This window comes from Geotrypetes seraphini, chromosome 4, assembly GCF_902459505.1.
Source record: "Geotrypetes seraphini chromosome 4, aGeoSer1.1, whole genome shotgun sequence".
NCBI lineage: Eukaryota > Metazoa > Chordata > Amphibia > Gymnophiona > Dermophiidae > Geotrypetes > Geotrypetes seraphini.
Window position 1 is genome coordinate 133088300 of NC_047087.1, and position 26691 is coordinate 133114990.

At 44.0% G+C, this 26691-nt stretch overlaps 1 protein-coding gene across 1 annotated transcript in view; it reads left to right on the forward strand.

Annotated features, from left to right (window-relative positions):
• Nucleotides 1-20321, forward strand: part of LOC117359712 (putative gastrointestinal growth factor xP4) — a 92390-nt gene extending 72069 nt beyond the window's left edge. The window contains exons 5-8 of the mRNA XM_033942927.1: nucleotides 5904-6050; nucleotides 13258-13407; nucleotides 18346-18492; nucleotides 20016-20321. Of these exons, the coding sequence (XP_033798818.1) occupies nucleotides 5904-6050; nucleotides 13258-13407; nucleotides 18346-18492; nucleotides 20016-20029 (458 nt within the window). The 3' untranslated portion in view covers nucleotides 20030-20321. The remainder of the gene's footprint in view (nucleotides 1-5903; nucleotides 6051-13257; nucleotides 13408-18345; nucleotides 18493-20015) is intronic.
• The last annotated feature ends 6370 nt before the right edge of the window (nucleotides 20322-26691 follow it).

The window sequence follows — 26691 nt, forward strand, 5'->3', positions numbered from 1 at the left end:
GAAAACTGAGAAAGCAGAAAAATGGAAACTTGGCTGAAAAATAAGGAGTTGCTTGCCTTTCTGAAGAAAGAAAGTTCAGAAGCCCATAATCCTCCATTGATAAAACCATTAATTGAAGATCCAAAATTGATTAGCATGCCTAGGGGCTCCTTTTACAAAGGTGTGCTAGGGCTTTAACGTGCGCAATAGCGCGCGTTAAATTCTCGAGTGTGCTAGCCACTACCGATAATTTTGTGCGTGCACTAAAAACCCTAGTGCACCTTCGTAAAAGGAGCCCTAGGTTACCTTGTCTGAAATATCCTCCTCAGTCTGGCTAAAATTATATGCAGGTTTCTATAACAGGTGTAATTTTAGCTGGACTCTTATTTTGTGGAAAGCACCAATGCTTTACACTCAAATCAGACTGGATTTAGAAAACATCATTCAACTGAACTCTTTTTAATTGGTTTTCTTACTAACATCAATTACCACTTGGACCACCATAACTCTATCTTACTAATTTATCTTGACTTATCTTCTGCTTTTGATATAATCGATCATCCTTTGCTAATTCATCGACTAGAGGAAATAGGGATTACTGGCCAAGTCCTTAATGGATTATTTCATATTTCAAGGAACGCACTTCAAAAGTATCATTTAATGGCTCAAAATCTTTCAAATTCACTAACAACTACGGCATACCACAAGGATCCATACTCTCTCCACTTCTCTTTAATATTTTCCTGGCTCCGTTAATCACACTAAACATAGTTTAAACATAGTAGATGACGGCAGATAAAGATCCGAATGGTCCATCCAGTCTGCCCAACCTGATTCAATTTAAATTTTTTTTAAATTTTTTCGTCTTACCTATTTCTGGGCAAGAATACAAAGCTCTACCCGGGACTGTGCTTGGGTTCCAACTGCCTAAATCTCCGTTAAAACCTGTTCCAGCCCATCTATACCATCTATACTCTCTCAGCTATTGAAGCCCTCCCCAGCCACCAAATGGCCATTTATAGACACAGACCGCACAAGTCTGCCCAGTACTGGCCTTAGTTCAATTTTTTATATTATTTTCCGATTCTAGATCCTCTGTGTTCATCCCATGCTTCTTTGAACACAGTCACAGTTTTACTCTCCACCACCTCTCTTGGGAGCGCATTCCAGGCATCCACCACCCTCTCCGTAAAGTAGAATTTCCTAACATTGCCTTTGAATTTACCACCCCTCAACCTCAAATTATGTCCTCTGGTTTTACCATTTTCCTTTCTCAGAAAAAAGATTTTGTTCTACGTTAATACCCTTCAAGTATTTGAATGTCTGAATCATATCTCCCTTATCTCTCCTTTCCTCTAGGGTATACATATTAAGGGCTTCCAGTCTCTCCTCATACATCTTCTGGCGCAAGCCTCCTATCATTTTCGTCGCCCTCCTCTGAACCGCTTCAAGTCTTCTTATGTCCTTCGCCAGATACGGTCTCCAAAACTGAACACAATACTCCAAGTGGGGCCTTACCAATGACCTGTACAGGGGCATCAACACCTTCTTCCTTCTACTGGCTACGCCTCTCTTTATACAGCTCAGCATCCTTCTGGCAGCAGCCCTTCAGCAATGTCACTCACAAACATATTGAACAGAATTGGCCCCAGCACCGAACCCTGAGGGACTCCACTACTCACCTTTCCTTCATCCAAGCAACTTCCATTAACCACCACCCTCTGGCGTCAGTCCAACAGCCAGTTTCTAACCCAGTTCACCACTTTGGGTCCTAACTTCAGCCTTCAAGTTTGTTCAACAGCCTCCTATGAAAACTGTATCAAAGGCTTTGCTGAAATCCAAGTAAATTACATCTAGCATATGTCCTCGATCCAGCTCTCTGGTCACCCAATCAAAAAATTCAATCAGGTTCGTTTGGCATGATTTACCTTTTGTAAAGCCATGTTGCCTTGGATCCTGTAACCCATTAGATTCAAGGAAGTACACTATCCTTTCTTTCAGCAACACTTCCATTATTTTTCCAACAACTGAAGTGAGGCTCACCGGCCTGAAGTTTCCTGCTTCATCCCTGAGACCACTTTTATGAATAGGGACCACATCCGATCTCCTCCAATCCCCAGGAATCACTCCCATCTCCAGAGATTTATTGAACAAATCTTTAATAGGACTCGCCAGAACCTCTCTGAGCTCCCTTAGTATCCTGGGATGGATCCCGTCTGGTCCCATCGCTTTGTCCACCTTCAGTTTTTCAAGTTGCTCATAAACACTCTCCTCCGTGAACGGTGCAGAATTTACTCCATTTTCTCGTGTAACTTTGCCAGACAATCTCGGTCCTTCTCCAAAATTTTCTTCTGTGAACACAGAACAGAAGTATTTGTTTAGCACATTTGCTTTTTCCTCATCACTCTCCACATATTGGTTCCCAGCATCTTTTAGTTTAGTAATTCCATTTTTCATCTTCCTCCTTTCACTAATATATCTGAAAAAATTTTTGTCTCCCTTTTTTACATTTTTAGCCATTTGTTCTTCCACCTGTGCTTTCGCCAGATGTATCTCTCTCTTGGCTTCTTTCAGTTTCATCCTGTAGTCCTTTCTGCACTCCTCTTCTTGGTTTTTTTATATTTCACGAACGCCAACTCTTTCGCCTTTATTTTCTCCGCCACTAGTTTGGAGAACCATATCAGCTTCCTTTTTCTCTTGTTTTTATTGATTTTCTTCACGTACAGTTTCGTAGCCATTTTTATCGCTCCTTTCAGCTTAGAGCACTGTCTTTCCACTTCTCTTATGTCCTCCCATCCTAACAGCTCTTTCTTCAGGTACTCTCCCATTGCATTAAAGTCCGTACATTTGAAATCTAGGACTTTAAGTATCGTGCGGCTGCTCTCCACTTTAGCCATTATATCAAACCAAACCGTTTGATGATCGCTACTTCCCAGGTGAGCACCCGAACATTAGAGATACTCTCTCCATTTGTGAGGACCAGATCCAATATCACTTTTTCCCTTGTGGGTTCCGTCACCATTTGTCTGAGCAGAGCCTCTTGAAAGGCATCCACAATCTCCCTACTTCTTTCTGATTCTGCAGACAGAACATTCCAGTCCGCATCCGGCAGGTTGAAATCTCTCAACAGCAGAACCTCCTCTTTCCTTCCAAACTTTTGGATATCCACAATCTGATCCTTATCAATTTGCTGCGATTGAGTTGGAGGTCTGTAGACTAAACTCATGTAGATAGAAGTTCCATCTTCTCTTTTCAGAACGATCCATATCGCTTCTTCCTTTCGCCAGGTCACTTGCATTTCAGTCGCTTGGATATTGATCTTTACATAGAGAGCTACTCCTACACCTTTTTGACCATCTCTGTCCTTCCTAAAAAGATTATATCCTGGTATGTTTGCATCCCATCCATGTGATTCACTGAACCATGTCTCTGTGATAGCGACAATATCTAGATCTGTCTCTAACATCAGGGCTTGCAGATCATGAACTTTATTGCTTAGACTGCAAGCATTTGTGGTCATCGCTTTCCAGCTATTTTTCAGCGGTAATCTCCTTTTTCGTATGGATTTTTGTTTCGTTTCACTTTCCATTGCAATACTAAGAAATGAATTGCTGATATTGTTTATGTTGCAATCTTTACTACTATCACATCTTTTCTTTTGCCAGGGGTGGTCTCTATAATTGTCCTTCATACATACACCCCCCCCCCCCCCCCACCTTCTAGTTTAAATGCCTAGAAACATATTGTCTAAATTTCTCTGCAAGGTTTCCTTTTCCTGCTGTGCAATATAGCTTCTTTCAGTGCAATATAGCTTCTTGTCCTTCCATGTATTTCCCCATCCTCCTATGTACCTGAAGCCTTCTTGATGACACCAGGCTTTGAGCCATCTATTAAAGTCCTCTGTGTTTTTCACTCTTTGCTCTCCCTTTCCATATGCAGGCAGTATTTCATAAAAAAGCTAAAGTCTTACAAAAGGTTTCAAGCCCTCACCAAGCTCTCGAAAAGCTTTCTTTGCTGCAAGTGTGGAGTTGGACAGGTCATTTGTTCCCAGATGGATAACATCAGTGTTAAAATCCTTAGTTTCTTCCTTAATTATAGTCTGTATTTGCCTGGAACTCCTGGTAGCTAAGGATCCTGGAAGACATTTCACTATTTTGGTCTTCTCGCCTTGTGTTCCAAGGTTAATGCCTCTGATGATAGAATCCCCCAACAGTAATAGTTTTCTGTTTTTGGCTTTTTTATTTGTGCTTAGGGTGCGCTTGTTCTCTTGAGTTACCTTCATTGGTTCCAGTCCCACCTCCCTTCTGTTTTCTTGAGTGTCGCAGTGCACTAGTGGAGCAAAAGAATTCTGTAGAGGTAATATTAGTGAAGGTGGATGTTTCTGTGTTACATGTCGCAGTCTTCCTGAGCCTACTGTAACCCATTTATTCCTGTGCTGTTTTATTCTTTGAGGTAGAAGTGATAAGTTGGTATGATTTTGTGGAGTGATGAAAGCTGCTTTAATTGTATTCAATTCCTGTTTAAGTTTGCAGAGATCCTCCTTAATACTAGCAAGTTGAAGACAGAAGGGGCAAGCCTTAAGACTCCAAATAGTGTGTTTTGGAATTAAAGCACCACAGTGATTGCATAGAATAAAGGTCATCTTGATTGGTTGTGAAGTGACTTGGTTTGAGTAGTCCTGATTATTTGGGTCTCTATATATGAAAAGTGGTCCCTGGGGTTGGTGGGACTATAAGTCTTACCCTTATTCCTTTGAAGGGAAAGAGAAAATAAGATTTAACAAAGGAAAGAGAAGGGTTTATTTTTTAGTGTTTATTTTTTTTGTTTTTTTTAAGTAAGAAACAGGGAGGAGGAGAAGAGAAATTAAGCAGATATAATGCTAAAAAACAGTGAAAAGAGCAGAATATGAAATGCTGATTAACTTAGCTTTTAGAAGTTCACAGGGCAGACTTGTTCACAACACTAGTTAACCTTAGTAGTAAATCAAAGCCCCTCCCTTCTACACCTAATCAGCAGACACAATGGCTGAAAACTAGTAAGTCAGAAATACAGGCTCTATACCACCCTAAACCACAGGATTTTAAACAAAAATGCAGGCTCTATATCAAATCAGTGGCTACCCTAAAACACAGGATTTATAACAGGATTTTCCCTACTTTAGTCACCATGTGCCATAGGCACCAGGATTTAATTAGAGTTAATATAAGTCTTACCCTTATTCCTATGAAAAGGAAGAGGAAATAAGATTTAACAGAGGAAAGAGAAGGGTTTATTTTTTTGTGCTTTTTAAAAAATTTTTTAAAGTAAGAAACAGGGAGGAGGAGGAGAGAAATTAAGCAGATATAATGCTGAAAAACAGTGAAAAAGCAGAATATGAAATGCTGAGTAACTTAGCTTTTTGAAGATTGCAGGGCAGACTTGTTCACAGCCTTTTTAACCCCTTCCTTATGTTTATACCTTTATATCTTACTTTTCTTTAACCATTGTAGTTCTACCCCACTCGTACCCATTTGTCTAGTCTAGTATGTTATAGTTTTGTCGAGTGTTTTTTTTGTTAAAGTTATGTTAATTTGTATTAATTGTTTTTACCCTATTTTAAAATGTATAACCACCTTGAAATAAATTGATAAGGTGGTATATCAAACTTTTAATAAACTTGAAACTATAGAGTCCAGTCACTGTGTAAACCTGTTCCTCTCCCATTCTATCTGTGTGGGACAGAAATAGTCTGGTATAATGCACAAAACTGGAGATAGAAAAGAAATGTTCTATCATATAACACTGTGGATGGGAAAGTAGATAATGGTGATGTGTTGCTCCACAGCAGAAATGTGGGAGTGTTTGATTCATGTACTCCAACAAGCATTATCTTTTCGTAAAACAAGACTAGAGGAAACAATTAATGTGTAAATCATTTCCAACAGGTACAATATGCCAAGCTCAGGATCCGAAAGCCAGAGTGAACTGTGGCTACAGAGGCATCAGAGCAACAGAATGCATGAATAAAAGCTGCTGTTTTGATTCCACTATCCCTGAGGTCATCTGGTGCTTCCAACCTACCCTCCAAGCAGGTAACTTGTCTAACTGGATGGCACTGTCTATCGGCATCTCTGGTCTGAGTCCCCTTAACATCACTTAGTTATCATTAAGTTGCCCACCATCCTTATACTGAAATCTATATTACAAGCATTTTGCAAAAATATTTTAAATGGGTAGGAGTTATTACTTAATTATTGATTTGTCCAAGCACAAACCTTTTATCTTCTCATTAAAGAAATCAGGACTACATCACCATGCATGCATTTAGGTCATGCATGCATTTGGGTCACAGCCTTCTTAGGTCCACCTGGTTGAGGTGGCAATCCTATAGATCAGACAAAAACCTCAAACCTAGGTTCCACCTCTACAGATTAAAAGTTTCTGTCTTTGTCCAAGGAAAAGTCCATTAATTGCTGTTTTGTATAGGCATTCAAAACAAACTAAATTATGTACAAAAATATTTTTAACTATTTTAAGTTCACTGTTTTTGATTACCGTATTTTCACGCATATAACGCGTGCGTTATACACGATTTTACAAACCTTGCATAACCTTGTGCGTTGTACAAAATTTTTTTTACATAGTTCCCCCCCCGACGTCCGATTCACCCCCCCCCCCCCCGCAGGACCGCTTGCACCCCCACCCCGAAGGACCACTCGCACGCACCCGCACCCCTACCCTGAAGGACCGATGGGGCAAAAGGGAGCTCAAGCTCTCTTGCCCCCCCGACTCCCCGACATGATCGGGGCAAAAGGGAGCCCAAGCCCTCTTGCTCGCCGACTCCCCAACTCCCCGACAATATCGGGCCAGGAGGGAGCCCAAGCCCTCCTGGCTCTGGCAACCCCCCTCCCCCGCTAGTTGTTCGGGCCAGGAGGGAGCCCAAGTCCTCCTGGCCCTGGCGACCCCCCCCCCCCGCTAGTTGTTCAGGCCAGGAGGGAGCCCAAACCCTCCTGGCCACAGCGACCCCCCTACCCCCACCCCGCACTACATTACGGGCAGGAGGGATCCCAGGCCCTCTTGCCCGCAAAGCAAACCCCCCTCCCCCCAACGACCGCCCCCCCAAGAACCTCCGACCGCCCCTGGCCGACCCCCATGACACCCCCACCCCCGTTCCCCTTACCTTTGTGAAGTTGGCCAGACAGACAGGAACCAAACCTGCCTGTCCGGCAGGCAGCCAACGACGGAATGAGGCCGGATTGGCCCATCCGTCCCAAAGCTCCGCCTACTGGTGGGGCCTAAGGCGCCTGGGCCAATTAGAATAGGCTCGGGAGTCTTAGGTCCCTCCTGGGGGCGGGGCCTTGGGCACATGGTCGGGTTGGGCCCATGTGCCTCAGGCCCCGCCCCCAGGAGGGACCTAAGGCTCCTGGGCCTATTCTGATTGGCCCAGGCGCCTTAGGCCCACCAGTAGGCGGAGCTTTGGGACGGATGGGCCAATCCGGCCTCATTCCGTCGTTGGCTGCCTGTCGGACAGGCGGGTTTGGCTCCTGTCTGTCCGGCCAACAACACAAAGGTACGGGGAAGGGGGGTGGGGGTGTCGTGGGGGTCGGCCAGGGGGGTCGCGGGTCGGCTGGGGTGGCGGTCAGAGGTTCTTGGGGGGGTGGTCATTGGGGGGAGAGGGGTTTGCTTCGAGGGCAGGAGGGCCTGGGATCCCTCCTGCCCGTAATGTAGTGCGGGGTGGGGGTAGGGGGTCGCCGTGGCCAGGAGGATTTGGGCTCCCTCCTGGCCCGAACAACTAGCGGGGGGGGGGGGTCGCCAGAGCCAGGAGGGCTTGGGCTCCCTCCTGGCCCGATATTGTCGGGGAGTCGGGGAGTCGGCGGGGCAAGAGGGCTTGGGCTCCCTTTTGCCCCGATCATGTTGGAGAGTCAGGGGGCAAGAGGGCTTGAGCTCCCTCTTGCCCCGATCGTGTCGGGGAGTCTGGTACGTGCGAGCGATCCTTTAGGGTGGGGGTGCGAGCGGTCCTGTGGGGGGGGGGGTGAATCGGACGTCGGGGGGGCATCAGGCTTTCAGAGTGGGGACAGGACTTCAAGGGGGAGAAGAGAGTCGGGGCGGGCGAAAGGAGAGTCGGGGTGGCCAGAGGAGAGTCAGGGCGGACGAAAGCAGAGTCGGGCGGCGACAGGAGAGTCGGGCAGCATGCGCAGTATACGGGTGTGCGCGGTATACAAAAACTTTTTTACATATATTTGGGTTACGCGCTTTGGACCTTTATAGAGCGGGTTATCAATGTCAATTTAGATTAGATCCAGCCTGTCAAACAGGTAAACAAACAAAAATACAGATCAAGGTGATCCAAGATCAATTTCTTGATTACACAACTGAACAAAAGGGATATACATACACCCAACTCAGCCAAGTTTCGCTCTTATTGGGCTGCTTCAAGGACTAATACCAAACTCATGTGAAACAACTGCAAACAACCAAGCTTGAAAAAAGAAGTCGCTCTCCCTCACAATTACAAGTCGTGCTGCTTGGTTGAAGTTTGTGTACATTTATAGTGCTGGACAATCCTAATACAAACTGTTTGATTTTTATTGCTCTATCATAAGATATATCATATTGTGCTCTTGTGGAAGCACCTAGTGAAGAGGGCTTTAAACTAAATTCATTGGGAAGGGTGGCCAAAAGCCCCCAAGTAATTAAAAAATCCCTCAGAAAAATCAAACACTCAATACCTTTACAGAAATTGAAAAAAGGGGCAATAGTTGGAGAGATTTGTATACCAATTCCCTTAATATGGGGAGCAAAGTTCTGGACTATGATGGAAGAGGCTGACTTAGATTTAGTGGTATTCACAGAGACGTGGTTCAAGGAGAACCATGACTGGGATATCGTTCTACCAGGCTATACTATTTTCAGGAAAGACAGGATAGGAAAAAAGGGTAAAGGAATGGCATTATATGTTAAAGATAATAAGTGACAGAATTGCTGTACTTAAAAGGTAAGGAAGAGGCTGTGGATTATTCTGTAAAGAGCAAATGAACAATGGTGTTTGCATTGGTGTCATATATAGGCCTCTTTCACAGACAGAAAAAGTGGACCAAGACTTAATTGAAGATATTCACAAGATTGCAATGAAAGGAAAAGTGATATTAATAGGTGATTTCAACATGCTGGATGTAGACTGGGGTATTCCAGTTGCAATCAGCATCTTAAACATTGCAGTGAGCACTAGAACACCAACACATACATTGTAAAACTAAACAAGCCAGATCCTGCACAGTCAATTGATCCTTTACAGTCGATGCTATCAGAAAGCCATGTCCCTTTCATACACACAGACAGATACACCCTCGCCCAATATGGAATAATCACAAACTAAAAATAGAAATATGTAGACAAAAGTTAAACTGAACTGCCAAGAAACCAGACTCTGCATACAATGCAACACCACAGCACCACAAAAACAGTAATACATGTCCTTTAATACTGTGCAAAATATAAAGACAGTAGATGTAAATTTGAAAAAACTGATACATAAAAATCACCACTTTACAAATTAACAAATAAAAATAAAACAAATAATGAGAAATAAGAAAATACCATTTTATTGGACTAATCCCCGTAAGCTCGGTCCCCATCCCCACAAATCACCTGATTCCATCCACACAAGCCTTGAATTGTTTTATATTGAACTTATTATATTAAAGTATAAAAAGAAACAATATTCTGTACAATTGTTAATTTATAAATCAGTGTCTTCTCCCCATTCTCTCTTCCCCATTTCCCTTCAGTGTCCTCAGCCCACTCTCTCTCCACTTTCCTTCATTGCATGCACATAAAAACAAGCAAGTAATTTTATATCATTTTCATTCTATTCATTCATAGAAATTAAAGTCTAAATAATGCCAGTCACATAACAAAACATGATTTTACAAAAATAATTCCCTGCACAGTCAAGCCTGCAAGGATTACTAGATGTCTTTCAGCAGCTCTCCTCCCACCCTCCCCCTTATCTTCGTGGCCAAGTCAAAATGATCTACCAATAATAAAATTTTAAAAACACAAAGCACAGTGTACGCAGAGAAAATGTTAATTATCATTTATATTCCGTGGGTTTTCAAAGAGGTCAAGGCAGATGACTTTATGCAACAACTATACAAAAATAGACAAATATACCCCCTCCCTTTTTACTAAATCGCGATAGCGTTTTTTAGCGCAGGGAGCTGTACTGAATGCCCCACGCTGCTCTCGAAGCTCATAGGCTCCCTGCGCTAAATAACTGCTATTGCGGTTTAGTAAAAGGGGGCCATCATGCAAAATATAGACAGCATATATAAATTCTCAAAACGGACACATTTTGATCACTAAATTGAAAATATGATCATTTTTCCTACCTTTGTTTGGTAATTTCATTAGTCTCTGGTTGCACTTTATTCTTCTGACTGTGCATCCAATATTTCTTCCCTTCTTTCAGCCTCCTGTATGCTTCCTCTCCTCCAGACCTCATTCCCTCCACCAGCTTTTCTTTGTTTCATCCTGCCCCCTTCTTTCTTTCTCTCTCCATGCCCCCTTTCTTTCTTTATGCCTGTCTTTCTCTCTCCGTGCCCCATTTCTTTCTTTCTTTCACCCTGCCTCCTTCTTTCTTTCTCTCTCCATACCCCCTTTCTTTCTGTATGTCTGTATGTCTCTCCGTGCCCCATTTCTTTCTTTCTTTCACCCTGCCCACTTCTTTCTCTCTCCATGCCCCCTTTCTTTCTCTGTCTATCTTTCTTTCTCTCCATGCACCATTTCTTTTTTCACCCTGCCCCCTTTTTCTTTTTCTCTCCCCATGCCCCCTTTCTTTCTGTTTCTGTCTTTCTCTCTCTCTCTCCATGCCCCATTTCTTTCTTTCTTTCACCCTGCCCCCTTCTTTCTTTCTCTCTCCATGCCCCCTTTCTTTCTCTACGTCTTTCTTTCTCTCTCTCTTCCCATGCCCCATTTTTTTCTTTATTTCTTTGTTTCACCCTGCCCCCTTTCTTTCTTTCTGGCTCCCTGTCCCCCCCTTTCTTTCTTTCTGGCTCCCTGTCCCCCCTCCCTTTCTTTCTTTCTGGGTCCCTGTCTCCTCCCCCCTTTTTTTTTCTTTCTCCCTGCCCTCCCCCATGCCACCTCTATTGGGAAACATGCTGCTGCCACCGCCGCCAGGGAAAGGCTGCCACTAGCCATCGGGAACAAGCCAGCGTCGAGTTCGCCCTGCTTCTCTTCCCCACGGGGCCGACCAAATCTCGCCGCCCGACATCAATTCTCAAAACGATTGGCTGGCCCAGAACGTCCTCTCCGATGTCAGAATTGACATTGGGCAGCGAGAGTTGGTCGGCCTGCGGGGAAGAGAAGCAGGGAGGGAGAACTCAACGCCGGCCTGTTCCCAATGGCGGCAGTAGCAGCCTTTCCACGGCAGCAGCCTATTCCCCGGTGTGTGGCCAGCTGTTCACCCCTTTAGGGCGTGCACCCGGGGTGGACCGCCCCCCCTCCCACTCTCCTTGGTACGCCACTGGATCTTCTCCTTCTGCAGGTTTAGAAACAGTAATGGAAGGAGGAGCAGCTACATCCTGCTGCATTGTTTAAAAGACAGTAACATTCTCTTGACCAGGTGACTAAAATTCACCTTTTAAATTCAAAGTATTACTGTTTGTTTGTTTTTTCCTCTGCCTGGATAAGCTAAAGCCTATTTTGACTGCCCCTCTGGTTGTCATTCTGCAGGGAGCCTCTGCGCTGATAACTTCTTCTCTGCCGGTCCGCCCACACAGGAAGTGAAGAGCATGTCATAAGGAGCTAGGATTACCAGACGTCTGGATATCCCGGACATGTCCTCCTTTTGAGGACATGTCCGGAGGGCTTTTCAAAATCTGGCACTTTGTCTGGGTTTTGAAAAGCTGTGATGGGCGGAGAGGAAGTCCGCTCATGCGCAGATTTGCTCCCTGCCCAACATGAGCAGGCAGCAGGGGGCAGGGCTAAGGCAGGCTTGGGGGGTGGGATTAGGGCAGGGGTGGGTGTAACTAGGTGGGGCTAGACGGTAGTGAAAGAAAGAAGACCTTGCTGGGGACTCCATGTACATGCATAGCAGCAGCTGTGGCAATCAAAAAAAGAGGAGGTCTGCAGTTAAGGTAAATTCAGCTTTTTTTTTTTTTTTTTACCAGTATCTCAATACTAATCAGTGAGGATCCTGGTTTTACCTTGTTCCCTCTCTGCAACCTCAAGGAAATTGCCTTCCTCCTCCATGGGCACTGCCTCAGTAAAGTATTCCTCCTCCTCATCTGAATAAGAGGATATATATTCATCTGGCACCTCTTTTGGAAAATCCTGTCCGTGCAGCCATGCTTCCCTGGCTTAGTGCTGCTTAGGGACTTCCTTCCAGCCAGCCTTACTGCTCCTCTGAGCTCTGCTTCCCTGTGGTAGAGGCACAGGAGTTTTACTTTGCCTCAGCTCCTTCTAGTCCAGTGGTCTCAAACTCAAACCCTTTGCAGGGCCACATTTTGGATTTGTAGGTACTTGGAGGGCCGTAGAAAAAATAATTGATGCCTTATTAAAGAAATGACGATTATGCATAAGGTAAAACTCTTTATAGTTTATAAATTTTTCCTTTTGGCTAAGTCTTAATAATAATATTGTAATTTATAGATAAAGAGACATATGATCAAGAAACTGTTTTATTTTACTTTTGTGATTATGATAAACACACTGAGGGCCTCAAAATAGTACCTGGCGGACCGCATGTGGCTCCCAGGCCATGAGTTTGAGACCACTGTTCTAGTCTAAGCTGCCTCTGGAGTTTTTTACTCTCTGAGTTCCAGCCTGCCTGATTGGAATCCCAGGTATGCCCAGTCTCCTGCACCGAGACTGCTGTGTGCTTCTCCACTGAGAATCAGAGCGTGGTGCCTTTTGCACAATGTTTCTTTCTGCTCCAGCCCCGCTCTTAACCCTTTCTGTGTAAGCCCTCCCAGGCTATGGCTTGTGCTTTAAGTTAGTAGTCTTCTCATGAAAGGGATAATAGGGAATGCTTGAAGGAATTCTGTTCCTCTGCAGGATTCTTCCGTATTGGCATTCCCTGTGTTCTTCTGGAGCTAGCAATGGATTTAGTTACCTTTCTGGGCACAGGGACAGCGCTAGTGGTAGGGCTCTCCCTGTGACACTATAAATCTAGCAAAAACGGATCTGGTAATATTCACAAAATTGTTTTCCTGACCTGTGGTTTATTTAAAATTGGGCAATGTTACTAGCACAAATACACCGAATGGTGTTATCAATGCCTATCTTATTTTTCAACAGTTACAACGGATTGTGCAGTGGCGGACCCTAAATCTAGAGTCAATTGTGGGCCTCCGAGTATCACTCCACAGCAATGCAAGAGCAATGGGTGCTGTTATGATTCGAGCATCCCAGATGTGAAATGGTGCTTTAAGCCTAAGATCACAACAGGTAATGTGATAGCATGAATAATGTGCCATTATGAAAGCACTCTCTCACATAGATGAGCTTAAAAATGTATTGGTGGAGAATAATAATTTTCATGCAACCTTTTCTGTGTTGTACGATTTATTTTCAGTTTTTATATGGCATCTTCCAGGGACAACTTGAGTTTGTGAAAACATACAGGGAGAAAGAAAGGTTTTAGACGTCTGAATATGTAAGCCTGAAAAAAAATGGAAGGGAATGAATGCCATTTAGTGAAAAGGTGTCAAAAAGCAGTTAGCCTTTGAATCTAGAGAAGGCCTACTTAGTATAGGTGTTACAAAGAAAATCAGAATACTGATTATATGTGCCTATAAATCTAGAAAAAACTAACCAGGTATACTGGTAGTGATTATTAATTAAAGTAATTGAATAATGAGAGATAGGGAGGCATCTGTCCATGAATGCTTCTGTGAGAACCAAGAGTCTCACTAAGGAGCAAAACTTGACAGGAAGTCGATGAAGAGACATAAGGAGGGGAAAAGCATGAGTACTGAAGCAACACCTAGAGAAGTCTGTTAAAAAGAAGTTTGAAAGAAAAAGAGCTGATCCAGAGAAACTGGTAGGCAAACAATTATGATAAATCCATGCATAAAAGAAAGACAGTATAAGAACATAAAAATTGCCGCTGCTGAGCAGACCAGCGGTCCATCCTGCCCAGGCGGCCCCCAGGTCAAAGACCAGCACTCTAAATGAGTCCAGCCTCACCTGCGTAAGTTCCAGTTTAGCAGGAACTTGTCAAACTTTGTCTTGAATCCCTGGAGGGTGTTTTCCCCTACAACAGACTCCGGAAGAGCGTTCCAGTTGTCTACCACTTTCTGGGTCAAAGGAGACGTATATCACATTTTAAATAAGAAAATTTTTTATACCACTACTCATACTCATATATCACTTCTAAAATATCTGTACAGTTAAGAGAAATTCCCTTTACAGAGCCTACAATTTAGTCAAGATGAACATACATGACAAACAATGGATTTTAAGAGAATGTATTATTAAGAAGTGACCAACCAACCTCAAAAGTCAAGTTTTTAGTCTGGATTTGATGCACAAACGAAGAAGGTCTGTTGCAAGCAAATGGCACAGGAAGGCTGAAAGAGTAGAAACAGGTGTTAGCCATCAAGAGAAAGGGCACAAAAAAGAATGACTTCACAAGGAAGAGGGTAGGGAATGTAGGGAAAGAGAAGATAAACAATGCGGACATTTAGAGTTTGAATTGTCTGAGGGGTAAAGGGTCATGGATTTGATATATCGCCTTAGATTAGACGTGCCAAACTCTGGCCCACCGAGTCATAAAATTTGGCCCACCAGACTCTGCCACGAGACTTGAATCTACAGCTGATGCCTTCCGGCGGGCCAGCTTAGCAGTAGAGAGCATCGGGAGCACAGCATCACACAGCGTGGTGACTGCAAGACTTGAGGCGTATGAATCTGCAGCTGATGCCTTCCAGCGGGCCAGTTGTAGATTCACGCGCCTCAAGTCTCGCGGATGCCACGCTGTGCGACGCTGTGCTCCCGACACTCTCTTCTGCCGCCGTTCTTCACGTTCGTGGTCGCCTGCACCCTCCAAGCTGCCGTCGCCATTTGGGTCCTAGTCCTCCCGGCTGCCTGCATTCTCCTGGCTGCCTGCCTGAAATTTTTTTTTAAAAAGCTATCGAAGAGGTGAGTTCCCAAACCATTTGCACATTGTTGGGCCAGATGTGACACTTAGCCCTAGTTTGAGAACATCCCCATTGCAGTTGAGGACTCGGAGCTTGCCAGTATAAGGAAGTTCTTCTTCACCCATAGAGTAATGAAAAACTGGAACGCTTTTCCGGAGTCTGTCATAGGGGAAAACACTCTCCAGGGATTCAAGACAAAGTTAGACAAGTTCCTGCTGAACAAGGACGTACGCTGATATAGTCTCAGTCAGGGCTCTGGTCTTTGACCAGAGGGCCGCCGCATGAGTGGACTTCTGGGCATGATGGACCACTGGTCTGACCCAGCAGTGGCAATTCTTATGTTCTTATAGGCAGTTATGATGCTTCAGATGGGAGATGCTGAAGTGCCTGTCACAAAGGGGTTCATCTGTGATTTTACTGGTGGCTTAGATCCCATGGCAGATATCATCTTGAATATAGACAAAGGAGGTGAGAGGGTTGAACCAACGGAAGCCTTCACTCAGTTGCCCCTAAGACGCTACTGAAGCTACAGCAGGGGCACAAAAGTTAGTGATGAAAGAATTGATAGTTCCAGGTTGTTTGCAGTCCAAACCCACCAATGTGACCTTAGATGCCATCTGAGTATATTTTGGATCTAAAAAAATCAAGATCTCTTTTGAGAGAACAAAAACTGATTTGTCCATGTTGGAGAGGATGTAACCTTATACTTCGATTAAGACTAAGGAGTCCTTTTATTAAGGTGCGCATTTAGCGTGCACAAAATTGGTTAGCATACCTTAATAAAAGGACCCCTAAGTATCTTAATAAAAAAGCCAGCCCGCGACTTAGCCTATGGTTTAGATTTCGGCCCCTTTTATTGAATTTGACACCCCTGCCTTAGAGGTTATTGGGAAGTAAATAGAATTATTTGAGGAGAGGGGTTACATAGTCACATAGGGGTTACATAGTCACATAGATGTCACCCAGTGGTGCAGCAAGGGTGAGTGGCACCTGGGGCGGCAGCACCCCTCTCCCGCCCTTTACCCCACCTTCCACCACGTGCCCCCTTCCCCTTTTAACTTTGGCGCAAGCAGCCACCAACTTATTGCCCGCCCCAGCTTCAGCATTCTCTGACATCACTTCTAGGCACGGGTCCCAGAAGTGATGTCAGAAAGCACGCCACAGCCGATGTGGGCAGCAAGTTGGTGGCTGCTCACGCTGAAGTTTAAGAAGTATGGGGGAAAGGAATGGGCGTACATGCGGCAAGAGGAGGAATGGGAAGGAGGGGTGGAGAGGAGAGGGGAGCTGGCACCCCGAGCAAGATCACACCTGGGGCGGACCGCACCCCTCCCCCCCACACTCCCCTTAATACGCCACTGGTGTCACCATGGGGGTTGCATGTGCCAACAACAACTATGAACCTCACTGATTAGGGTTCAATTGTACTGTGGCATATAGGCCATCAATTCTAGAACACAGCATATGTTTCATTTTTTATATATCACTGCATGCTATGCCTCTAGAGTGCCCGACAGGACCCGTTTCGCCCATAAGGGCTTTTTCAAGGGTTCTTTGAGGAGCTCTTTTCTCAGCGTCCTCGCAATTCTGGGGCTAGGGCTGTTCTGCCACCCAAAATATTGTCTGTGTAGGGCAAAGGCCATGAATTAGGGCTCTTAAAGAATGAATGTGACAGGGGTAGGGTTACCAGATGTACGGATTTACCCGGACATGTCCTCTTTTTAGAGGACTGTCCAGGCATCCAGACGGCTTTTCAAAACCCGGCACTTTGTCCGGGTTTTGAAAAGCTTCAAGCTCGGGACCGTGTCGGGAGGGCATCTGCCCATGCGTGGATGCAACATGGTGATGTCAAATGCATGCACACATGCATTTGACACATCGTCGCGACATATCTGCATATATGCAGATGCTGTTCCGACGCGGCTCTGAGTACGCAAAGAGGTTGGGATGGGGCTGGGGCGGAATGGGGTATGATGTGGGCGGGACAAGACAGGGCTGGAAGAAACTGGGTGGGCCTGGGGTGGGGCCATGGGTCCGGATATTATGATTGTAAAATCTGATAACCCTAGACAGGGATGATAACAGAAATAAAAAAGAATCTGTGATAGAAGCCCACAAATGAATGTTTGCCTAGGGCCCAATATAGTGTTAATCTGGCACTGTGTGCAATTTGAGTTGCATCTGGATCAGGAGTGGGTAATCACGGTCCTCGAGGGCCACAACCCTATCAGGTTTTCAAGATTTCCACAATGAATATGCACAAGATTAATTTGCATGGACTGCTTCCATTTTATGCAACTCAATCTCATGCATATTAATTGTGGAAATTTAAAAAAAACCACCAGGGTTGTGGCCCTCGAGGACCGTGATTGCCCACCCCCCAATCTAGATGATCAAGTACACAAATCTGGATGACCATTACATAAGTGAAATTTACAGCATAGTCATCTAATTTCACCAGCCACATCACATACTTTTTTTTTTTTTTAACATCATTTTTATTAACGAGACCACAAGAGAAACAAGCATGGGTCCAGAATGACACAGTAAAATTGCAAACACTGGTAAGCATCACACTCTAATTGCAAATAATGCCTTATATATTTTCATTGATTCACAGTAAAATCTTTTTATTGAGCTGACTACATGGAGACAAGCTATTAGCTAAAGCTATGTTAGACATGCGTAAAGATTAGGTCACATAAACCCCTGTCTGGGATTGTTTTGCTATAGAGGAACCTACCTGAAGGCAGGAGTATAAACTAGATGACTTCTTCAAATCTTCCTAGCCCTATGTTTCTATCAGTGTACTGTATAGAAAAATAATAATAATAATAATAACTTTATTTCTTCTATACCACCATAATCTAAATGGAAATGATCTGCAGCAGAGAATGACACGGGGACAAATTTTTCCCCATCTCTGCGGGAACTCATTTTCTCATCCTGTCCAGGCGAGTTCTTTTCCTGTCCCTGCCCCATTCCTGCAAGCTCTGTCCTCATCTTCACAAGTCTCAAACACTAAAATCGTACATGTTCGAGGCTTGTGCGGTTAAGGCAGAGCTTACAGGAATGGGGCAGGGACAGGGTCAGCGCCAAAATTATTGGGGGCGGGACAGGGAAATTGAGTTTCTGTGGGGTCGATGTCATTTTCTAATCTGCAGTTCTTTACATCTACAGTAAAAGACAGGAAGCATGACAGCTATGGAACAGGCGCTGACTTATGCTTCTTTCTACTTTTTACCAGAGCTGGTCCAATGTGGACTGCAACCTAAGGCAAGAATCAACTGTGGCTACCCTGGTATCAGTCAGCAGCAGTGCACAAGTAAAGGATGCTGCTTTGATTCCAGTATCCCCCAAGTAATCTGGTGCTTCTATCCTGAAATAAAGAAAGGTAATTTCCTTTCACAGATAAAGTGATTAGGGCACAGGAACCGGACAAAGTGCCTGGTTTTGAAAAGCCGTCCAGACTCCCGGACATCTCCTCAAGAAGGAGGACCTGTCCGGGGAAATCCAGATGTTTGGTAACCCTATGTTTGTGCTACTTTATTATGAAAGATTTTCTATATATGTCTGGAATGTATATTTTGCAGGATTTGTTAACTGGAGCTCTGAAGCAGCCCATCTTAATTTTTACCACTTGGGGCCCCTTCAGTGCTAGTAGTGATGCCTCTGGGTACCACTGTGGCATCATGGCTTTTCTCTGCTCTTCTTCTGTTCTCCAAACTTTATAATCTATAGGCCCACTCTCTCCCTGCTCTCTGAGATCTGCTGTTTGGTCTTGCCTATGGGCACCAAAATCTTATATCTGGCTGTAGTGCCAGTTCACAAAATCCTGTCACGGTTTCTTCGAGCTCTTGCAGTTGCTCAGGGAAGACAATCTTTTGACTTGAGGGTCCTGAGAAACTGAGCTATGCAGTGTAAGATAACTGTTTACCTGATGCTAGGTATAGCATCCACTTTAGATGATGACAGTGCAATTTAAGATATAACATGTGTAATAAGCACACCTACTTTGACCTTATTGGAGGTGCATATATCCTGGCAGGATTGCCAATATAAACCCTTTTTATTTCCCTTCACAAACTAGCACTGAACACATTCCCTTTTATGTAGGGAAAGGGATTGGGACTTGTATACTGCCTTTTTATAGTTTTACAATCACACTGCAGTTTACATACAGGTACTTCAAGCATTTTCCCTCTATCTCAGTGAGCTCACAATCTATCTAATGTACCTGGGGCAGTGGAGGATTAAGTGACTTGGTCAAGGTCACAAGGAGCAATGCAAGGTTTAAACCCACAACCTCAGGGTGCTGAGACTGTAGCTTTAACCACTACGCCACACTCTCCACATATGTATGACCTTTTATGCACATTCTTGGTATGTTTCATGAAATGTCTCCCTAAGGGAGAAAGTTATCAATGTGGGCTACTGTTAAGACATAATATTTTATGCAATGAGGCCTAGATGCTAATAGCCTGGGTTAACAGTAAAATAACCTGTCTTAGCAGTAGCCCGAGTTGATAGATTCCCCCTAAATGCTGTGATGATCCGACATCCATGTTGGCTCCAAACGTTTCTCCTCAATCAGAATTTTAGCTCAACATAGTCAAATGAAGCTCAGAAGTCAATCAAACAGACATCCCCAAGGTCAAGCATAGCTTAAACTTCCTTTGATTTATAGAGGGTTTCCTCTTCCCTATGCAATGTGTAACTCTACATTTTTGCACTGAATTTTAGTTGTCGTACATTTGATCACTCTTCAAGTTTTCTTAAAAAACTTCTCGTCTTATCTATTTTCTCAGGGGAATATGATTAGGAAACTAGCATTGAAGCAAGGCAGCAAGCCTTTAATGCAAGAAGTTCAATTGATAATGATGTGTAATAGTTTTATTTATGTATTTTTGCTTTTAGTTTCTTCTACCTAAAACTAGAAGTCTGGTGGATTTGCTCTAATAACTAAGAAACTTCTCATAATTCCAATGCCTTCAAGAATCAGAAGTGGAAACTGCATGTGCAAGTCTTCATGACTTCCTAGGAACATCTCAGTCAAGAAATAAGGAATCAGATTGTGTACCCCATTTGCTATAATCCTGTTGATTCTTGGCTCCCCCCCCCCCCTACTCATTCTTCAGGAAAGGAATTTGGCATGCCTGCATAGCTCTATAATACTTAACCTCCAGGCATCAATTAGAAACACATTCCATAATGGCATCAATATTACGGTAGTCTGGAGAATAAAAAGTTAAACCAGCCTTTGCTCCGATCCTTGTTCTTTGTGTGACTAAAAGGTTTCTGATCCTATAAATGTATTTCACTTGATTATTTTATGGGTGGAGCAGCAGCTTTCAAACTGACTACATTAGAAAAAGCCCAAGTGTACATTTCTGCTGCATAGAATTAGGCCCGGATATTCAATGCCTGCCACGTCTAAATACTGGCATTGAATATCCAGACCCATGCTGGTAAGTTCTTGCTGCCATGTCTTATGTGGTTCCCAGCTGAATATCAGCCAGGACCCACATAAAGACAAGCAGGTGCCCTCACCACCTCTGAATCCTTTCTGCCTCCTTCCCACCCCTGTAGACCCCTCCAGGCCTACCTTGGATATTCTTGGTGGTCTAGAGCATAGGTGTCAGAATGGGGGGGGGGGGGGGCACAGGGGCCATGTCCTTCCCAAAACTTGCCCGTCCAATGGGTGTTCCTGTGTGTGGGGGAACCCCCACTTCTTGTGAGGCTGGGAGTGGCACCTTGCTACAGGCCTGCATGCCTGCTGGGCGGCACTCTCTGCCATGCCCCTTCATTGGCATCTACTTCTCTTCCCTCCTCACTTCTGCCCACCTGTGTTTTCGTTAAACTTCTTAGAAAAACACTGCATTGCCCTGCTTCTGACCCAGCATTTTCTTTCCACTGTGGCCCGCTCTAGCGGAAACAGGAAGTTGTCAGAGAGGGCAGGCCACAGTGGAAAGAAGACGCGGGGCCAGCGGCAGAACAGTGCAGCGCTTTTCTAAGAAGTTAAACGTAGACACACGGCGGGCGGGCAGGAGAGAGGAGGGAAGTAGATGCCGGCAGGGGTGTGGCAGAGTGCCGACCAGCAGGCTGTCTGATTAAGTGTAGCTGAATATCAGTGGTTAGGCAGAGGTTCACTTTGAATAATGACCAATATATATATGGCTGGTGTAACTATGAGCACTTAGATTTTAGATGCATTGATGCTGAGCTACACTAGTATTCTATAATGTAATCTGAACACCCAGATGCCATTATAGAATAGGCTTTCATCGTGCAACATCAGGACAACTAAAAGGAGGCCCTCATTTCTAGAATTGCTCTCTTATTGGGCATGTAAAAATGCTATCCATGCATGTACTGTTCATTTCCCACAAACAGAGGCATAACCCCCCCTGCCTTTAAAAAAAAAAAAACCCCATGGGTATGAAAATGAGTTGAATAAAATACACAGTCCAGTGCAGTATGGTAAAAAGTCACTCTTATTCAAATGAGCCCGATGCAGCCATGTTTAGGCTTGCACCTGCAACAAGGGCATAAACAATGATCCTGCACCCTTATTCAATCTCCAAGTAGTAAAATTATATCTGATAGATGTATCTCAATAATAATCCATTTATGAAGGCTGAGGAAAGGCTAAAGCAGTTAGGGATCTTCAGCTTGGAGAAGAGACAGCTAAGGGGTGATATTATAGAGGTCTATAAAATACTGAGTGGAGTGGAAAGGGTAGATGTAAATCGCTTGTTTACTCTTTCCTAAAATAATAGCACTAGGGGGCATGCGATGAAGCTACTAGTAGATTTAAAACAAAACCAGAGAAAATATTTCTTCATACAAACATGTAATTAAACTCTGTAATTCATTGCCGGATAATGTGGTGAAATCAGTTAGCTTAGCAGGGTTTAAAAAAGGTTTGGATAATTTCCTAAAAGAGAAGTCAATAGGTCATTATTGATATGGCTTGGGGAAATCCACTGCTTATTCCTAGGATAAGCAGCATAAAATCTGCTTGGGATCTAGCTAGGTACTTGGGACCTGGTTTGGCCACTGTTGGAAACAGGATGCTGGGCTTGATGGACCTTCAGTTTGTCCTAGTATGGTAACTCTTATGTTCATATGTTCTAAACAGACTATAAATCCTTCAGAGATAGGAAAATAACTCACATTGAACTACAACTGAAAAAGGCATGAATTAAATTCAAATCTAAAATTAAGTAATACAAAACCCTACAAAATCATTCAGGACAAGTTAGGAGGGGGGTAGCACTATACACTAAGGATAATATAAAAACTACCAGAATCACAGAGGTTAGATACACAGGGGAATCACTTTGGGTAAACCTGGCCAGAGGGAATGAAAAATGCCTTTACCTCGGTGTGGTATACAGACCCCCAAGACAACAGGAAGAAAAAGAGAAGGAATTGATTGAAGACATAGAGAACATCACTTTGCGTGGTGACACAGTACTGTTAGGGGACTTCAATATGCCAGATGCAGATTGGAACACACTCTCCGCGATTACGAGTGGTAGCAGAAGAATATTAACCTCCATTAAGGGTGCACAACTCAAACAAATGGTATTAGAGCCCACAAGGGAACAGACAATACTGGACCTGGTACTCACCAATGGAGACAGTGTCTCAGAGGTATCAGTAGGAGACACGTTGGCCTCCAGTGACCACAACATGGTATGGCTCAACCTCAGGAAAGGCTTCTCTAAATCAAACACAGCAACGAGGGTCCTCAACTTTAGGGGCGCAGACTTTGACCACATTAGAGACTTTGTCCATCAAGAGCTGCAAAACCATGCAGAAACTGACAATCTGGAAACTATGTGGTCAAATCTGAAATCCATCCTGAACGAAACAACTAACCGCTACATTAATACAGTAAGCAAATGCCGGAGAAACAAAAGACCACAATGGTTCAACAAGGAAATTTCGGACCTCATTAAAAAGAAACAAGAAGCATTTATCACCTACAAACATCTTGGGAAGAGGGAGGCAAGGGAAGACTATCTGGTCAGATCGAAAGCTGTCAAAAAAGCAGTCAGGGAGGCCAAACTACGAACAGAAGAAGATCTAGCACGAAACATTAAAAAAGGAGATAAATCCTTCTTCAGGTACATTAGCAACAGGAAGAGAAACAAGGATGGGATAGAGCGCCTTAGGCAGTCAGATGGAAACTACGCGGAATCTGATTCTACCAAGGCAGAACTACTAAACGAATACTTCTGCTCAGTATTCACCTGTGAAGCACCGGGAGCTGGTCCGCAACTACAGATAAGAGACAGTCAAAAAGACCTATTCAAAGATTTTGAGTTTACACCCAGTAGCGTCTACTACGAACTTTCAAGACTCAAAGTAGACAAAGCCATGGGACCAGACAATCTACACCCCAGGGTGCTCAGAGAGCTGTGTGAAGTTTTAGCTGAACCACTATCCGTGCTCTTCAATCTTTCCATGCGCACGGGAAGAGTACCCCTGGACTGGAAAACAGCTAACGTAATTCCACTCCACAAAAAGGGCTGCAGAACAGAAACAGAAAATTACAGACCGGTGAGTCTCACATCCATAGTGTGCAAACTCATGGAAACACTGATCAAACAGGAACTCGACCAAATACTAGAAGAAGAAATTCTACGTGATCCACACCAACACGGATTTACCAGGGGAAGGTCCTGCCAATCTAATCTGATTGACTTCTTTGACTGGGTGACTAGTCATCTGGATGCCGGGGAGTCCCTGGACGTGATTTATTTGGACTTCAGGAAAGCTTTTGACAGCGTCCCACACCGCAGGCTGTTAAACAAACTAAAATCTATGGGATTAGGGGATACACTCACTACATGGGTTAGGGATTGGCTAAGCGGTAGGCTTCAAAGGGTGATGGTAAACGGCACCCCCTCCAAAACATCAGCAGTGACAAGTGGAGTACCACAGGGCTCCGTCTTAGGGCCGATTCTATTCAATTTATTCATAGGAGATATTACCCAAGGGCTTAGAGGAAAAGTATCACTGTTTGCCGATGACGCCAAACTATGCAACAGATGACGCCAAACTATGCAACATAGTAGGTAAAAGCAGTGTGCCTGACATTATGACGCAGGACCTACGGCAGCTGGAACAGTGGTCGTCAACTTGGCAGCTAAGCTTCAATGCTAAAAAATGTAAAGTGATGCACCTAGGTAAAAAAAATCCACACAGAACTTACACACTAAATGGTGAAACCTTGTCCAGGACCAAGGCAGAGCGTGATTTAGGAGTGATCATTAGTGATGATATGAAGGCTGCCAATCAGGTGGAGATGGCTTCGTCCAAGGCAAGACAAATGATGGGCTGCATCCGTAGGGGTTTTGTCAGCAGAAAACCTGAAGTCATAATGCCGTTGTACAGATCCATGGTGAGACCTCATCTGGAGTATTGTGTTCAATTCTGGAGACCGCACTACCGGAAAGATGTGTTGAGAATGGAGTCGGTTCAGCGAATGGCTACCAGGATGGTCTTGGGGCTCAGGGAACTCACGTACGAAGAAAGGCTAAAAAAACTGCGGATGTACTCGCTGGAAGAACGGAGAGAGAGGGGAGACATGATTGAGACCTTTAAGTATATTACGGGACGTATAGAGGTCAAAGATGCTATCTTCTGTCTTACAGGGCCCTCGGTTACAAGAGGGCACTCGCTGAAAGTCAGGGGAGGGAAATTTTACGGTGATACCAGGAAGTACTTCTTCACCGAAAGGGTAATCGATCATTGGAACGAGCTACCTCAGCAGGTGATTGAAGCCAACAACGTGTCAGATTTTAAGAGAAAATGGGATATTCACGTGGGATCTCTAGGGGAATAAACGTTAAGGAGTGGGTCATTGGTGTGGGCAGACTTGATGGGCTAAGGCCCTTTTCTGCCGTCAATTTTCTATGTTTCTATGTTTCTATGACCTATAAAGTAATTCTACCATACCATAATATGGTCACACAACAAGGGCCTTCCTCAGAAAAGGCAGCACCATCAATAAGCCTACTGGAACCTCAATAAGCCTACTGGAAAACTAAACAAACTGGATCTGTACAAATCAATCCTGCACTTTCAGTGTTGACAGAAATCCCATCCTTTTTCACACATGAACACAGGTAGACTCTCATCACGTATAGAATACCTAACTATAAGCTAAAAACAGAAGTATGTAGACAAAAATTAGGCCCCCTTTTTCTAAGGGTTAGCGAGTGCCAATCATAGGGATTTAAAGGGCTTTGGTGTGGTTACTGTGCTGACCTGCGCTAATTGCCTTAGCATAAAAGGGCCTTAAATTGAACCCCCCTAGAAGACAGATTCGGCATACAGTGCAATACCACAGAAATAAAAACACTGACACATATCCCTCTATATTGTGCAAAATACAAAGTTTCAAGTTTCTTTATTTTTGATATACCGTTTATCATACAGGTATAGCAGATATAAATTTCAAAACCTAACATTTAAAATTAACAAATAAAATGAAAATGGAAAATAAGGCAATACCTTTTTATTGGACTAACTTATTACATTTTTTGACTAGCTTAGAAGTCCAAAACCACCTTCTTTAACTGAGGACAAACATACTACAAAAGTAGTATTCTTTCCCAATCTGAAGAAGGTTTTGGCCTTCGAACTCTATCCCTCCTTCCTCCCTTTTACAAAGCCACACTAATGGCTGCCGCTGCGGTAACTGCCCCAAAGCCCATAGGGATTTAAAGGACTTTGGGGCTTTTGCTATGCGGAAAAAGTCCAATAAGAAGGTATCATCTTATTTTCTGTTTGTTTGTATTGTTGTTTATATTTATTATTTTTTTAAGTGGACTAACATGGTTACCACATTACTTCGTCCTAAATCTATATATATAAAATCGGAGGTATGTATGTATGTGCCGCGATCACGCAAAAACGGCTTGACCGATTTGAACGAAACTTGGTATACAGATCCCTCACTACCTGGGGTGATATGTTCTGGGGGTCTCGCGGCCCACCTGCACATGTGGGCGGAGCTACAAACAGAACATCAGATTTCACCCATTCATGTCAATGGAAAAAATGTAAAAAGCTGCCATTCTCACAGTAATTCAAAAACGGCTTGACCGATTTGAACAAACCTTGGTATGCAGATCCCTCACTACCTGGTGTGATATGTTCTGGGGGTCTCGCGGCCCACCTGCACACGTGGGCGGAGCTACAAACAGAACATCAGATTTCACCCATTCAAGTCAATGGAAAAAAAGTAAAAAGCTGCCATTCTCACAGTAATTCAAAAACAGCTTGACCGATTTGAACGAAACGTGGTATGCTGATCCCTCACTACCTGGGGTGATATGTTCTGGGGGTCTCGCTGCCCACCTGCACACGTGGGCGGAGCTACAAACAGAACATCAGATTTCAACCATTCATGTCAATGGAAAAAATGTAAAAAGCTGCCATTCTCACAGTAATTCCAACTACCTGGGGTGATATGTTCTGGGGGTCTCGCGGCCCACCTGCACACGTGGGCGGAGCTACAAACAGAACATCAGATTTCACCCATTCGTGTCAATGGAAAAAAAGTAAAAAGCTG